General features: G+C 36.8%; 3 protein-coding genes across 4 annotated transcripts; 1 reads left to right on the top strand and 2 right to left on the bottom strand.

The window, feature by feature from the left end:
- The first annotated feature begins 1,183 nt into the window (after nt 1-1,183).
- On the top strand, nt 1,184-3,459 carry LOC117917084 (NAC domain-containing protein 68-like). Its single transcript, XM_034833312.1, has 3 exons — nt 1,184-1,355; nt 1,467-1,756; nt 2,839-3,459. Exons 1-3 carry the CDS (start codon nt 1,184-1,186, stop codon nt 3,457-3,459), a joined length of 1,083 nt encoding a protein of 360 aa, XP_034689203.1.
- On the bottom strand, nt 2,472-10,306 carry LOC117916864 (syntaxin-71-like). Of its 2 annotated transcripts, XR_004651616.1 has the most exons (10): nt 9,970-10,306; nt 9,554-9,679; nt 6,980-7,142; nt 6,802-6,887; nt 6,544-6,612; nt 6,415-6,459; nt 6,239-6,301; nt 6,035-6,111; nt 2,807-4,872; nt 2,472-2,712 (listed from the first exon to the last, which is right to left on the bottom strand). XR_004651616.1 is itself a non-coding variant. In XM_034833061.1 (9 exons), exons 1-9 carry the CDS (start codon nt 10,123-10,125, stop codon nt 4,860-4,862), a joined length of 798 nt encoding a protein of 265 aa, XP_034688952.1. In that variant the 5' UTR covers nt 10,126-10,306; the 3' UTR covers nt 2,472-4,859. The 2 variants fall into 2 exon arrangements, 1 of the variants encoding a protein (XP_034688952.1); XM_034833061.1 differs by having other exon boundaries at nt 2,472-4,872.
- A 3,793-nt stretch (nt 10,307-14,099) lies between these two features.
- Nucleotides 14,100-15,207, bottom strand: LOC117915756 (protein transport protein Sec61 subunit beta). The gene is made up of 2 exons (XM_034831435.1): nt 14,746-15,207; nt 14,100-14,410 (listed from the first exon to the last, which is right to left on the bottom strand). Exon 1 carries the CDS (start codon nt 15,097-15,099, stop codon nt 14,776-14,778), a length of 324 nt encoding a protein of 107 aa, XP_034687326.1. The 5' UTR covers nt 15,100-15,207; the 3' UTR covers nt 14,100-14,410; nt 14,746-14,775.
- Nucleotides 15,208-15,650: the final 443 nt, after the last annotated feature.

Here is a 15,650-nt window from a genome sequence, read left to right as displayed (position 1 = left end):
ATTAAATAAATAAAATAAATTTAAATTAATATATAAAAATAATTTATTAATTTTAAATCTATTTTTATTTTTCTTCACTTTTTCTTTCTAAATAATTTTTCTTTATATATTTTCTTTCTTTTAAATATTTCTTTCAAACTTTTTAAAAACCAAAAAAAAAAAATGATTTTATTATATTTGATTTCATTTTTTCTTATCATTTTCATTTTTTTCTCTATTTTCTTTACTCACAATTTCTCTTAAATTTTCTTGAAACGAAACATAGGTGGTGATGGTGGAAAATCAAACGTGTGGTCAATAAGAAGGAAGGGCATTCTGACTCTAAACCATGGTAATGAAGCTAAGAAGGCCTGAATAGATCCACCTTGATCCTCTGAACACCACACCCAAGTCTTCGTGGGTGTTTCTGATCTTTTTCTTTCTTCGTTCTTTTGCTGTTTCCAAAATCCAATCAGGCCCGCAGAAGAGGTATTGCAGTCATGAGCTGCATGGCCGGCCACTGTGAACAAATACATTTTAGCCCAAACCCGGCAGAATCCTATTAAATTCTTCCCCCTACAGGATGATCATATATCTCAAATGAGATACTCTAAATGAATTAGTATTCGTTAAGGATCAATAATTAGCTTAAAATATGATTAGGGCGATATTATAGTGCACTCCCACCCTAACCCTCAATTGGGTATTCAGTATTCCAAGCCATTCGATCAGCTGACTTGTTTTGGTGACGCAAGGGCATGGCAGTTCATCTTCTGATTCACCTTTCCTCCCAGGTCAATCAGCCATTAAAAGAGCAATTGTAGAGTTTCATATTAAAAGCACCTTGGCCACCAACATGACCATGCATGAAACATGTAAAAAGTGTAACCATTTGCTGAAGTGCACCACTTTATCCTGAAGCAACGAAAACATTGCCGAAAAGGTTAGCAATCAAAGGGCCACGGAGGAATGTCAATTCCAACAAATAAGTTGGACGGCGTCACTTCCCCAATCAGTTTATTTAAACCCCTACGTGAAACCGTCTTATTCTTTTCTATCTATTATTTTAATCAATGTCCACATCTTGCATGCACTCTCACAATATAATGCCTCGGCACAGAACAGCTGAATCGATATCATCGCACTTTCTTGATTGCTCCCACTCCCTCTATCATCTCCCTTGGATCAAACGAGGCCTTCTCTCATGGAGAGAGAACCTAATTCAAGTTTCCAGTTTCCCCCTGGTTTCCGGTTCCATCCTTCTGACGAAGAGCTGATAGTCCATTACTTGCAAAAGAAAGTAACGTCACATCCACTCCCAGCATCCGTGATCGCTGAGATAGATCTGTATAAGTATAATCCATGGGAGCTACCTAGTCTGTCCTGCACCATCTATTCACTTGTCCATTTTTTTTTTCTCTCAGATTATCAACTGATGTATAGAACTGGTTTTCATTATCTATTGTTCTACCTTTTTATTCTTACAGAGAAGGCTTTGTTTGGAGAAGAAGAATGGTACTTCTTCAGTCCAAGAGATCGTAAGTACCCAAACGGAGTAAGGCCTAATAGAGCAGCAGCTTCAGGTTTTTGGAAGGCAACTGGAACTGACAAGCCTATTCTTACTTCCTGTGGATCAAAAAGCATTGGGGTGAAGAAAGCTTTGGTCTTCTATATTGGTCGGCCTCCAAGGGGAGTGAAGACTGAATGGATCATGAATGAGTACAGATTGCTCAACACAATGAACCGACCAGGGTCAAGGTCAAAAGGATCCATGAGAGTAAGTACGGCAATAATGGTGTACCACAGTGACCCCTCATTTTTCATTTCTTCTGTAATAAAATGGGGTACATGACACACACAATTTGTCTTGGGTCTAGACACAAGCCATTTGAGTCTAAAGGAATTAGACGCTGCTACTTAAAAGCCGAAGCAAGAATTCAACAACCCAAAATAGCCTCCTAATGAGCACGACAGTGAGGGTTATGATTAACTTCCTGTCAGTAGTTCTCCTCTTTTATTCTCACCTGTTCCACAACCTAGTGTTCTCTGGAGAACTTCCTATGTTATTTTCTGTTGCATTGAAAACATCTCCATGGGGATGCATGTAACCAAATACATAAAAGCATGAAGAAACAAGAAACAAAAAAAATACTTATGCATAGTTTTAAAAGGTGTGCTTAATGTGCAGCTAGGCCCAAGGCGCAACCCCTCCCTAGTTAAAGCGCTTTACTTGCCAAGAGATGCGTCTTGTTGAAAAGGAGCGCCTCGTCTCCTTTACTTTTCCTTTTTAAACACTTTACTCAAGTGTGCGTCTTGTGTTGCGCCTTGCGCCTAAGTTATAGCAGACTTTTGTGCCTTAGGTGCGCCTTGCGCCTTTTAAAACTGTGTGATAAGATTTGAAATTATCTTGTAGATGTGATTTGGAAAGGGTTACAAACAAAGGCTTACTTTGTGGATGCAGCTCTCCTTAGTTACCTACAAAACACAAGATATAGCCTATCCAAAAGTATAGCTCAGTTCTAGAGGGGAGTAAACAGTTCATCAAAATTTAAGAAACTCAAAGTTGTACATACAAATAAACCTACAGTAGCATAAAACAGATTTTGGAGGTGGCACACTCCATGGTAAAGAAACCAAATGCCTGAAAAATAACCTATTTCACCCTCAACTTGGTTTCTCTACAACGATCCTTTCTCTTCTTTTTCATTTTTGCTTTCACCTATGTTTTTGACCCTGCACCAACATTTGCAGACTACCAACGTTGTTAAATTGCATTAAAGGTATGAGATAAACTGTGCTATAAACAAGAGATGAGAGGAAACTCAACTCATGAAAACAAATTGCCTCTTGTTGTCACAGTTGGATGATTGGGTACTATGCCGGGTCCGCCATAAAGGCAACATGCCAAAGAACACATGTGAAGGTCAAGACAGTCCTAGCACAGAATTGATAAGCTACTTACCAAAGATTGAGGAGCAACAACCTATGCATACAAAGCATAATGACATGGACACAGGTTATCTCTACAATCATTGCCAATTAATAGCTTCCATACTTGCTGGTCATCCTCTTCCTCATAATGAAACCATTTCTAATGTAACCTTCAAAGGGAGCAACAACAGCAATAGCCATGGTTCAGTTCATGAAGATGTTTCAGATAAAGTGAATTTGCCAATTACAGTTTCTTCCTTTGACAGTTTTTTCAACCCATTGAATGGGAACTCCACAGAGAAACATAGGTACGAAAATCCCCCTCCATCTCAGAAGATGCTAACTAGCAACAATGAAGATGAGAGTCTTTCACCTCACAAGACATCAACCAACAATCATATGAATTTCCATAGCCAAAGCCAGTCTCAAGTCAGCATCATCAATTCTAATCCCTCAAATCCCATCTGCTTACAGAAGCCTAATCATGTGCTTCACAGACAGATATCTACAGTAATGAACTGGCCCTTCACAGAAGGTAATGGTTCTTAACTGAAGTGGTGTGGCCAAGAGCCCCATAAGTAGACTGTACAGCATAAGATGTAGATATTGGTGCACAAGGTGGATCAACTTTCCTGGTGCCATGCTAATGGCAGTGAATGCAACCATGTTTACTGGTCTAGCTTGATATGTAAGGCTTGTAAGTGTTTCTCTGTAAAGCCAAGTGTGGATTGTTTAATGTATATTTGCGTACTTGTTTGTTAACTTAAAATAGTGATAATAAGAGTAATCCTATGGCTAGACATAGAAACTCTTGCTAGAACATGACAGAATCTCAAACTCAAAAGTTCCCTCTATGTAAAACAGTTAATACTGAATTATGGGCAGATAACGTTAAAACAACATTAGTTTTGCCAACTACTGCTTCTTATTAAGAAAATGTTTCAATGATATTCTGTCATAAGTCAAATATTGAGTTTTACCCAGGTGTTCTTCCAATTCCCACAACCTATTTTCAATAAATTGATATGGCTCTTAGATGGCATGATGTCATTGATGGCAACCTGATGAAGTAGATAAATCAAGGCATCTTCGGGAGAGGGGCTTCCTACAAACCTAAATATTGATAAAAGACAGGATGATACTTACACATGCAGCACCAAAGATGGCAGGGGCCGATGGGGCCCAACACTAGCACATTCTATCACAGGGTAACTTCGGGCCTGAAGTCACTTTGTTCTCTTGTGGAACAAATATAAATAAAAAAATTAAAAATCATGGCCAGCCCTCATATTCTTTCATGTGGCAATTTTTGAGCCTAACAATACTCTGGTATCTTCCCAAAGAAACAAAAAGGAATTTTCTGCATGCACCCCACAAGATTCATTCCTTCGTATTGGATAACAAAGTCAGCTATAATGTTCCCAATTCTCATTTTCAACCCCTATATTGGCAGAGTTGTGAGATTCTAAATTAAAAAGGCTATCTAAGAATCATAAATTCATAAAAACTATATGCATGCATGTTTAGTAGAATCCAGAGACACATCCCTCACCCTCACAATGTGGATGTAGCATCACATATCTAAGATTAGTCCTACACAACCATTCTTAAGGCACTACTAACTACTACTAAAGGACTAAGATACATGAAAACCAATGATCTTATTGCCCCCAGAAACTGGAAAACCAGATCCATCATTAGCAGCCGAAAGAGTAATGCTATATAACAGAAGGACCGTTTTTCTCAATATCTTTATTTATAAGCTTAAAACTTTGATAAGAGTAATCTGCCGGCCAGATCACCAAAAGAAAAGAAAAAAACAGGTCCTGGGGATTGTACAGGAGAGAAAATGAACCAAAACATACATAGGAAGCCGTCAAATAATGGAAAGAGAAAATACCAGACAACCTTATGATCAAACTGGCAGTAAAAGCGGTCTTCTGGTCATTTCATTTCAATACACTGAATCAAAGAACAAAAAAAGGCAAGATTTCATTAGAAAATTTTCCAAAGATTAAAAAATGCACATATGAGGAATGCTGAATCAGCAAATAACAGAAGCAATCATTGTAAGAAATAAGAGCAGCTATCCATGATGATTGAGACTAATCTGTTAAGTATGAGATAATCCAGTGAAACATTCTACATCATCAAGATGCTCTTTTCATTTAAAAGCTATAAAAAGGGAAGCCTCACTGAAAGCTCTGCCTAGCAGAATTAGGCTGGATTTCTTTCCTGAGAGACTGAATCATTCATCAATTTCATGGAACATTCCAACCAAATAGCAGCAAGAGGCTATCAATTTCATGGAATTGAAAGATGTCCTCTCTTTGTACTTTATCCTAATTAATTTAGGTGCATCCTCTTCTCTTATTAAATTATCTGGGCCTATCCATACCTTCACAAGATACTCCATTTTTCTTTTTCAAATTTCTTGATATCAGAAAACATGAGACCCAGGACCACTCACTTCAGTTTGAAATAACCAGTACTACTAAGGTAAGTAAAGGATCATATTTTAACCATGTCTCAGGAACTATGAAGTCATCTACCACTGGCAGAGAATAACAAATAATCCACAACAAAGAGGCGATAGAAAATAACATAAAACCAGAATTAGTACCACCACCAAAAGAAGGGCCTGAACATGCTGTGCACTAGTGATAAGACACTGATGACCAAAAATGATAAGGAACTAACTAATTGACGCAGAAGTCCTTGTACAAGAAATGGGAAGCAAGTCCAAAGCAAGCACATTTTATTGTAACTACAGATTCTTCAAATGATAAAGATACTTATGACCCAATTGGTGAGGAGATAATTAAAATTTCTGGTTGGCAGAAGCAGATTCACATCACCAACTCCAGATGGGTTGAGATCAATGCTACCCACTACTTCAATAAGTACAACTAAAATTCCATGATTGATCTTTTATTGGTCAAATGCTTTTAGTCAAAGTACATGGACCAATACAAGTATTCCACATTTGAGTGGAGACAAAAAAAGGAGGATGAACACAATCATTTGCCCAGGGAATATAAAAAATCAAGAAGCAACGAAATTATATAAATATAATATTCACAGCACATTTTCAATCGAATAAAGAGAAAGATGCAGAGCTTACTTGTATAAATAGGAAGCGATTCCCAGAATTACGCACAGAAGAATTATGTCAATACAGAAGTTTTGACTGGACCTCATCTGTGACATAACCAAAGATGCAATTTATTAGAACCATGCAAATCTTGCCAGATGTAGGAAAGTGCAACAGATTCCAAGGGATAACATAGCAGGCAACCTAAACTTAAACAGCATGCAGATCAATTACCTTGGTAACGGTTTCCTTGAGTCTAACATTAGTATTCTTAATGTCAGATGTTGCCTTGTCTACCTGTAAAGGCACCAAAAACAGAACTATGTAATATACTAAATGGACTTTTTCAACATTGTTTCACCCTCTGAACCAATTGAAATGGCAAGGGGTTGGATATAAAATGTTGTTACCTTTGTATCAATTTCATCAATCAGTGGAACTTGCCGATCTAATTCCTGAATATAATGCAAGAAATGGTTAAAATCCCTATTTCCTTTCTGATAGCATTACCATAAGGAATAAAATGGACATCAACCAACCTCATTCATATCATTGGCCAAATTCTTCAGTGTGTCTAAACCTTCTGATATAACATCTAGACCTTGATCCTGTACAAATATCAAACTACATCATATGAAATGCAGAGCTGTAGGTGACCAAGCACCAGTAACCAAAACTAATCATCTTCCTGATGCCCTTGCATAGCTTTAGGTGACGAAGGCCCAGAAACCTAATGAAATTATCTTCCCCATGTCATTCTGATTACAAACTAGGCATAAATCAGATATATTACTTGCCTGTTTCATTCTCCTCATTTCATATTCTTGTCTAAACTGACTTGATTCTTCACTTTGTTGGAAAAACTCGCTGTCAAAATTTCCATCTGTAATTGATTGTGAAGCAATGCAAGTGAATTATATAAATGAATAGGCTTCCATTCATAAGAATTTTGAACAAAAGAGTAACACTGATTACCTGATGAGTCAAACATGATGTTTTTATGAGAGGCCGAAGCTGCCCAATTTGCAGTTTGTTTGGCTCCTGCCATGCTCCCATCTGGTATTGCTCGAATTCTTTCTGGTAGAGCCAGTACCAAATCATTACGGATACTTAGTTCTTCTTTTCTGAGCCCTTTAACCTGTGATTAGATAACATTGCTATTACAAAGCTTCCACAGCCTTGCTACCCTCATGGCTTTGCATGACTGGTAATAAGGATGTCTGATTAGAATGTTGCAAATCAAAATTAGGACAGCTTACTCATTCCATGTCATTTGGAAGGTAAGAAGGAGATGAAAACTAATTCAAGATACTAACATTCAAGAACTATAGAACTATGTTGGGAGTCTCCAACATCAGGTTTTGCAACACATGCTCCTAAAAATGATTATAATCACACAGCTGATGAGTGATTTATAAGTGTTAGATTATTGCCATGGGTCTGATCATTGCCCAAACCTTCTATGAGGAATAGCACTCCCACACTGGACTGCATTCTGGTGAGCTGATCCTTACAGAACTTGCTGTAGGAAAATCTGGGATCTCAGAAGCCATGACTCAAGATCCAAATGGATGAAAAGATATAAATTTAAGTTGTCAGATCAATACTGGTGGTTAGGCACATAAGTTATTTGTTGTAATATTAAAGCTAAGCCAATCCCACATCTTAAGAGTAATATAAGAAATGAGTTGCAGAGAAGGCAACCTTGACCTCATTGCAACAACATAAGGTGGAAAGGGTTCTCTAAATCAAAATGCAACAACCCCTAGCAAAAGGCAGGTTTCTGAAGCTGTTTCAGTATGAGTACCACCACATAAATGCCATTGTGGATGTTGGCTATGGTTGGTGGGGGGGGGGAGGGGGGGGGGGGGGGGGGGGGGGGGTTTCAGTATATTAATAATGCTCCTGAAAATGCATGCATAATTATGAACTTACAAATTTAATAACATGCTTCAAACCCAAGGGTATGAGAAACCACTAGTTTACTTGAAGCCGCTTGTTCATAACTCCCTAAATTTAATGCCTAGTAACTCATGTCATGCACCCACCTCTGCTATCACTCCATGAGTAGGGTGCTTGATGTCTGTTTATATGATACAAGTATACAACTATATCATCCATCCATCTCTATAGACTGAAAGAAGTTCGAGTTGAAACCTAGAAGCCAGAATGATGACAGGTAATCATACCCAAACTACAGCAAGCCAAAAACATGTTTTACAGCATAAGGAGAAGAGATAAAGATGCTAATGGAGCCAAGAAGGAAGCAAAACAAAGAAAGTCTTTGCTGAGGATTTTATTGACTCCAATGATTCTAAAATTTACAGCACAAGAAAAATATTTGCACAAAAATGAGATGTATCCAATTTGAACTCTAAAAAGGCAAAGTTATACCAAGCCAGAGAAGCAAATGCAGCCATTGGACTAGAGAAGCCCAATGCTGCTTTCCCAATCTATTTATGAACTCCCTCAATTGATTGTAAAGTCCAAAAAAGGCTCTTCTATTTGCTGAGGCAACTAATGAAGCCATAGTCAGCTCATTTTTTTGCCTTAATTAGGATATAGATCAGATTCTTTAAACGATAACAACGCATTTATCTCAACTGTCCAAGGTTAGTTTAACAGATACCCTTTTGCCATTCAACTCTCTCGAGGGCCATTTTTCTCTGTCATATCACACATACTGATGCCTTTCACTTGTATTGATTGATGTTTTGTAACTATGCCCACTTAAATCATGTTACTCCTCACAAGAGAAGTCTCTAGTCCTCATTGCACAAGAACAAATCGTGTTGGAGAAGTTATTTCATCTCATCATGGTTGATGGTATGTCCATATTCTCAATGTTCAGGCATTTTCTATCCATATATTCTTATATGACCACCCATCCAGCCCAACTTCCTTATTTTATGTTACACTCGTTTTACTGGACTGCCCATCATTTTCCACAAACATGACTGTCCTTATACCCATCCTATCAAACTTGTCTTTTACTTTTTAAGTACATAGGAATCAGACAACATTCCAGAACTTCCCCACATCACCCATCTTGCCCTGATCCGTGGTTGCTTTTGGTGCTGGCCATCAAGTTTCTTCTCATCTTGATGCTCAAGAGACATTTTTAATGAACCTCCTTTCTTTGGACATCTCTTTCTTTTGCTAGGCCTTGCTATGGGGAATTCTTAGATTGTTGTCCCTGCTTTTGAGACTCTGTGGCCTTTGTCTATCCTTTCCATAATGAGCTTCAGCTTCTCTTTTGATAAATTTATTTCACCTATAATTTTCAATGTTCTCTCAGATTTTCATTTTAGTTTTACTAAGAATTGCATTCCATAGCCGATCTCCATAAAATTCTAAGTCGCTATTTACTCCTACTCTACTTTCATTATCTGAAACTATTCATCCTGTTTCTTGTAATGACAGATCATGCAAACAAAATAATGGGAATATGACCATAAAGAACCAACAACAAATCAAATCAAACCACAGTTCTCGAATGCCTAATTTAAACATCTTGTGAAACAGGAAAGTAAACCAAAATGATTTCACCTTTTTGAGCACCAATTTCTGCAGCTTGACAACTTCCTCTAGCAACCGAGCCTTGGTTCGACGAATCTCAGCATTCAGTGCAACGGCAGCAGCCCTATTCGTCTCTATCAGAGAAATTTCAGATTTCTGCAAATTTATCAAATCATAAAACAACTAAATTCAAATTCCAAAACCGTCTCATTTTGCTTGGTTGCTGATAAAATGCAAGAGACAGATTTCGTTGTCTTTTCTACTCTAAAATTGCAGTTCAACAAAGATGTAGTTGAAATAGCCTCAGCTGATCACTGCCCTAGCAACCAAACCAAACATCAACCTTCAAAACTAAGATTTCCTTTTATCTACATTTTTTTTCAACCAAGAAACGAATCAAAACTGAGAAACAACAAAAAGACAACCGAGAGGATTCAAGACTTGACATGAAGAGCCGATTCAATGTCAGCTTCGACGCTGGCGTAGAGGCGAGCAAAGGCATCGTCACCGTAGGCATTGAGATCGCGCTGCTTGTCGACATCGTACTTGTCGAATTTCTTGCATATTTGATCAACTCGGAAAATAATGTCGATCACGCTCATCTTTCCCTGCGTTTGTTTGGAGGAAAAGGCCTAGAAAATGAGCCTGGAAAATTTTGAGATGAAATTTTCTGGCTATTCCTCTCATCCTCTTTTTCGCCGCTGTCCATTCGGAGACTGATGGCCGGGAACGAACCGTGGAGCGCAGAAAGCGGTTTCGGAGCTCTGGAGGAGCGAGGACAGCTTGGAGTTGGTCCGCTATTAACATTTATAATTACAAAAATATAAATATTCTTATGATTTTTCAGTTTAAATTATTTTTCGAAAATTAATCTAATTCAACTCCATTGATTAGCTTTGAGCAGCAATTTTCCCATGCACATCTTATTTCCAAATTTGATTTTTAATGACGTGTCATCTTAATTAATTTGATTTCAGTATGCAATCATTAACAAGTGTCAGCTTATTGACTCAATGTGACCCACTACAGCTACTATCTAATGTATTTTGTCCTTTCTATTGGTCCCGCTACTCAACTATATCACATGTGTACATTTAAGTCTTCTGCGTATATCCATTCATTTTTTGGAGTTGAAGTTCAAAATAATCCATTGGTAGAAAGAAATGGCAAAAATAATACCCGTCTCAAAATATTTGTTAAACTAATCTTTTTGCATCCAGGTAAGCATCTACATGGATTTTTTTTTTAAGTGTGTAAAACAACCGTTGGTGACTGTGGTTTTAAAAGTTTCATAAATATCCTTAAAACCACAGTCTGTGGTTTTACAATTTTCAAAATTATTTTTAGTTCTTCCATGTTTTAATGGTATTATGATTTTAAAATATTTTTTTATCATAATAACCATAAAACCACCATTATTAAAGAGTAACCTAAAATCATTATTATTAATATTAATTTTTATATAAAAATATAAAATTTTAAAATAATATAAATAATTTATTTAATTATTTTAAAATTTAAAAATAATATGAAAAAATAATTTTCTTTAATTTGATAAAATTCATAAAACAAATAAATATTTTATTTACCATAAATATATAAATTTTTATGGGAATGCAGACAAAATTATTTTCTCAAAATTTCAAGGAAAATATGAAAAAATAAAGATAATATATATATATATATATATATATATATAATTTTAAAACAGTAAAGAAAAAAATTTATTAAGGATAATTTGTAAAAAAAAAGTAATTTTAAACCGACAATGAAAAATTGTAAGAAATTTTGAAAATATCCTTAAAAATCACTGTCATAGACTGTGGTTTTACAAAAAAAATTTTAAAACCACAATTACTAACTGTGGGGTTTCACAAATATATTTAAAGGGAACTCATGTAACCATACATTAACTAAAAAAATATGAGATTTTAAAACTTTACTTTTTTATTTTTAATTTTAGTGTAAATTATGGATGTACCAAAATTTCTTAACGATGTATCAGATTTTCTTAAAGTTCTTTTTGGAGTGTTCAAAATTTCTTACAATTTTCCATTATCAGTTTAAAATTATTTTTATTTACAAATTATCCTTAATAAATTTTTTCTTTACTACTGTTTTAAAATTATATATATATTATCTTTATTTTTTCATATTTTCCTTAAAATTTTGAGATAATAATTTCACCTACATTCCCATAAAAATTTATATATTCATGGTAAATAAAATATTTATTTATTTTATAAATTTTATCATATATGAATTAAAGAAAATTATTTTTTCATATTATTTTAAAATTTTAAAATAACTAAATAAATTATTTATATTATTTTAAAATTTTATATTTTCATATAAAAATTAATGACAATGATTATAATTTTAAATTATTCCTTAATAAAAGTGGTTTTATGGTTATTATGATAAAAAATATTTTAAACTTTTAAAACCACAGTCATCAACAATGGTTTTACACACTTAAAAAAAAAAAAATCCATGTGGATGCTTACGTGGATACAAAAGATTAGTTTGACAAATACTTAAACTCTATTTTTTGGCTTATGCACAATATTCTCCCCTCTTAATAAATTTTAGCGTTAGAAAGGTTACAGGCGCGTATGACCACCAAACTAAGAGACGGACTCTTAGTTAGTGAAAACAGTTAGATGACTGCAGCTGAGAAAGAAATTGTTCATGGTTGCAATCTGACTATAGTACTGAGAGTCTGTGACCATGAGCAATTGAGCTTTGCTCTAAACCTTGAAGTAAGAAGCTACCAATAGAGCTGACCCATCTGGAATTGCCACTGAAGTGTGCATAAAGCTTTCAGATTCTGTCTCCACATTTTCCCCCTCATCATAAATTGCTACAAATCAAGAATGCAGAACATATGGCAGGACAACAGCATACCACAAGGTTGAAAATGGTATCACGAGTTACATCCCTCTGAAGTCTCTAGCTTCCTTCCAAAAGAGCTATACTCCTTTCCCTTCCCCTCCTCATGCCTAACAAATTGGATCCAAGTTTTCAAACCAAGAGTATGAAAGAATAAGATTTCACAAGCAGTAAGCATACCGGTTTTTCCTTTTTCATCCAACTAGACATATCCAAGATGGTTCGTCAGCCATCAGCATCAAAGCCTTGGTTCGAGGGTCTGATGCCAACTACAGCAACCCTATTCCAGTGTTGCAAATTATTCCACTCTGAGCCGAAAAAAAAAAAACCTCTATTCCAGTCTCTTTCACTGATGATGAAGGCTAACATTCATCACGCAGAGTATCATATCATTCCTTCAGTTTAAGATACGAAAAAACCTACGACATCTACAGACCATTTCTTTCACCTGTTATAAAGAGCCTCTAGTCTCATCTCTCACACTCATTTGTCAAGCAAGACACACACAGGTAATGTGCAACCGTGCCATATAACCCATCAAACTCAGAATTATTTTCCTGAAACAAACTATATTTTAACCTCTTTAGAGCGTAGACTGTCTGTTTCCCTTTTACTTAAGGACAATAATTCCTCTCACCCACATCAATCAAATAAACTCCATGCCCATCTTCAATATTTTATCACCACTGAGACGGATGTTTTATCCCTTACCTCTCAGAAGCTGGTAACAAACAGGTTCTAATCATCCTGGTGGCAACAATGATATATTCCCCCCTAAGCCTAAGGTCATGGTCACAAAGTCTAGATGCCAAGAAGCCTCGGCCCTTCCCCTGTCAATGGAAAAACCAGTCCTAGTGAGGCAGCCTTGCACTCCAGACACATAGCAGGCCCTTCCTGAGATTCATGGCATTGGCTGCTAGAAAGTGCCATAGCTGGGGTACCAGCATGCATTGGACCATGCCATTAGCCATGACCTCCGGTTGCCCCCATAGACGGGGCAGTCTTGCCATGTTCAAAACGCCACATATTGACTCCTTGCACTCCAGACACACGGCAGGCCCTTCCTGAGATTCATCATTCATGGCATTGGCTGCTGGCTGGAAAGTGCCATAGCTGGGGTACCAGCATGCACTGGATCATGCCATTAGCCATGACCTCGGTTGCCCCCATGGACGGGGCAGTCTTGCCATGTTCAAAACGCCACATATTGACTCCTTGCACTCCAGTCCTAGTGAGGCAGCCTTGCACTCCAGACACACGGCAGGCCCTTCCTGAGATTCATCATTCATGGCATTGGCTGCTGGCTGGAAAGTGCCATAGCTGGGGTACCAGCATGCACTGGACCATGCCATTAGCCATGACCTCGGTTGCCCCCATGGACGGGGCAGTCTTGCCATGTTCAAAATGCCACATATTGACTCCTTGGTGGCTTGGTGCCTAGTATCGCATCCTATCAAGCTCCAAATCCACCAAACAAAAAATAAGTAGCTCTGCCCATTACCACTTGCCCCCTTCAGATGGAAAGACTACAGGAATTGAAAAAAAAAACTGTGAAGTATTATTTCTGTATTAACTCAAAAAGTTTAGCATCATATCTCTATCTCATCGAGCAATGAACTCCAGCATACCATTCTCAAGAGAACAGAATATTTGACACTGAATGCATCTAACATTGGCAAAGATATTCCAACAAGCACTGAATTTTAATACAACAGAAATTTGATTTTTGTAATGAACCAACCGGATACAAGACAACATTCAAAGAGAGCATAATGCGTGTAGAAGTCCTGCAAGAACAGCTAGACTGAAAATATAAAATTTAGCCACCAGATCCTGGGGGCATTTGCACATATTTCCCAACTCATTTCAGCATTCAAAGTATGAATAAATTTGGCTTAATTCAGCAATAAAGGTACAAATATCAAATTGTTATCTGGTCATCTTTATATGGAATGTTCAATGCCGAATACAACACCATCGGAAGCACAAGTTGGTCTGAAAAGAGGAAAACACGTCAATAATAACATCCTTTACCTCTTCATTTCTTGATCACAAAATTCAACCCCAAAACATCATTCATTAATATTTCTGATTGAAATGTGATTAACTGATGTAACATTAAATTAATCACATACATGCCCCAAAAAAGCTTCATCACCAGGTTATTTATCGCTCAAAGGTGGAATCAAGAAGGGCCAGAACTTCATTCAAAGTGGAATCAAATCAACGAAAATTCAACAGAGTTCAAACCTAGAAACCAAACCCTAGGACAATTTACAGGTCATAATCCGTGAAATTTAAATACCGATTGACATCCAACAGAGCCCTACCATGACGCGATCATGATCCGAGCAATGAAATCAAGGTCCGCCACCAGCTTTGTAGCGATAAATCTTGCCGAAGACGTGGAGAGCAGTGACGAAGCCGATGAAGCAGAGACTCATAACGAGGACGACGGTAGGCGTGATCTTGAGTCCAGGAGCGTCGTCGGTGTAGAATCTCAGCATATTGCTTCCGCTGCCGCCGCCACCGTATCCGCTGGATGATCCTCCGCTACCGCCTCCAACACGTCGGCGACGCATCCCTGCAGTGGCGGCCGCCGTCCCCCGCGGAGCCATGCCGACAGGGCCGGGCCGGGAGGTGGCGGTCGTCGACGCCTGCGACTGAGAAGAGCCTCTCGCCATCGATGTGGAGTGTAGAAGTGTAATTAAGTGGAACTTCGAAGGGTATTTGAGAATCTCCGCTTCAGCTTACGCATACACCTTCACCCGCATCGGCTCAGTGAAGAAGGCTTCAACGGTTCATAAAAAACCCACCTAATCATTTACTTAATTCCATTACCCACAAATACTTAAACATATATATATACATATATCTTATTTTATCAGAACTTTAAAATAATCTCGTAATTGCCAAAAAGATAAAATAAAATATTTAAAGTATTTGGTAAACCAACGGTAACTTATTAACTTAATTTAAATTATTAAGTAAATTAAATATATTTAATAAAATAACTCAATCATATGAATTAAAATATATGAAATATTAAATAAAAATAATTAATTTATTTTTAATTTCATGTTTTAGTTTACCTTTTTATCTTCTTTTGTCTTAATTATTTTCATAATCAATTTTGTTATCTCACGACCTTTATTATTACTTATTCTCTTTTATTCTAATAATATTTTAAATTAATTTTATCAGACAATAGTAATATTTAAAATAAGAATAAGTA

This window comes from Vitis riparia, chromosome 6, assembly GCF_004353265.1.
Source record: "Vitis riparia cultivar Riparia Gloire de Montpellier isolate 1030 chromosome 6, EGFV_Vit.rip_1.0, whole genome shotgun sequence".
NCBI lineage: Eukaryota > Viridiplantae > Streptophyta > Magnoliopsida > Vitales > Vitaceae > Vitis > Vitis riparia.
This window is presented reverse-complemented; position numbering and strand designations above follow the sequence as displayed.

Bases quoted from the DNA above. Each gene is read 5' to 3' on its own strand.
- LOC117916864 (XM_034833061.1), bottom strand. From the start codon at position 10,125: ATGAGCGTGATCGACATTATTTTCCGAGTTGATCAAATATGCAAGAAA. The intron at 6,888-6,979 runs GTAATCAGTGTT...AATCAATTACAG, and splicing joins CATCATGTTTGACTCATCAG to ATGGAAATTTTGACAGCGAG. The intron at 6,613-6,801 runs GCAAGTAATATA...ATATTTGTACAG, and splicing joins AAATGAGGAGAATGAAACAG to GATCAAGGTCTAGATGTTAT.
- LOC117917084 (XM_034833312.1), top strand. From the start codon at position 1,184: ATGGAGAGAGAACCTAATTCAAGTTTCCAGTTTCCCCCTGGTTTCCGG. The intron at 1,356-1,466 runs GTCTGTCCTGCA...TTATTCTTACAG, and splicing joins TAATCCATGGGAGCTACCTA to AGAAGGCTTTGTTTGGAGAA. The intron at 1,757-2,838 runs GTAAGTACGGCA...TTGTTGTCACAG, and splicing joins GGTCAAAAGGATCCATGAGA to TTGGATGATTGGGTACTATG.
- LOC117915756 (XM_034831435.1), bottom strand. From the start codon at position 15,099: ATGGCGAGAGGCTCTTCTCAGTCGCAGGCGTCGACGACCGCCACCTCC.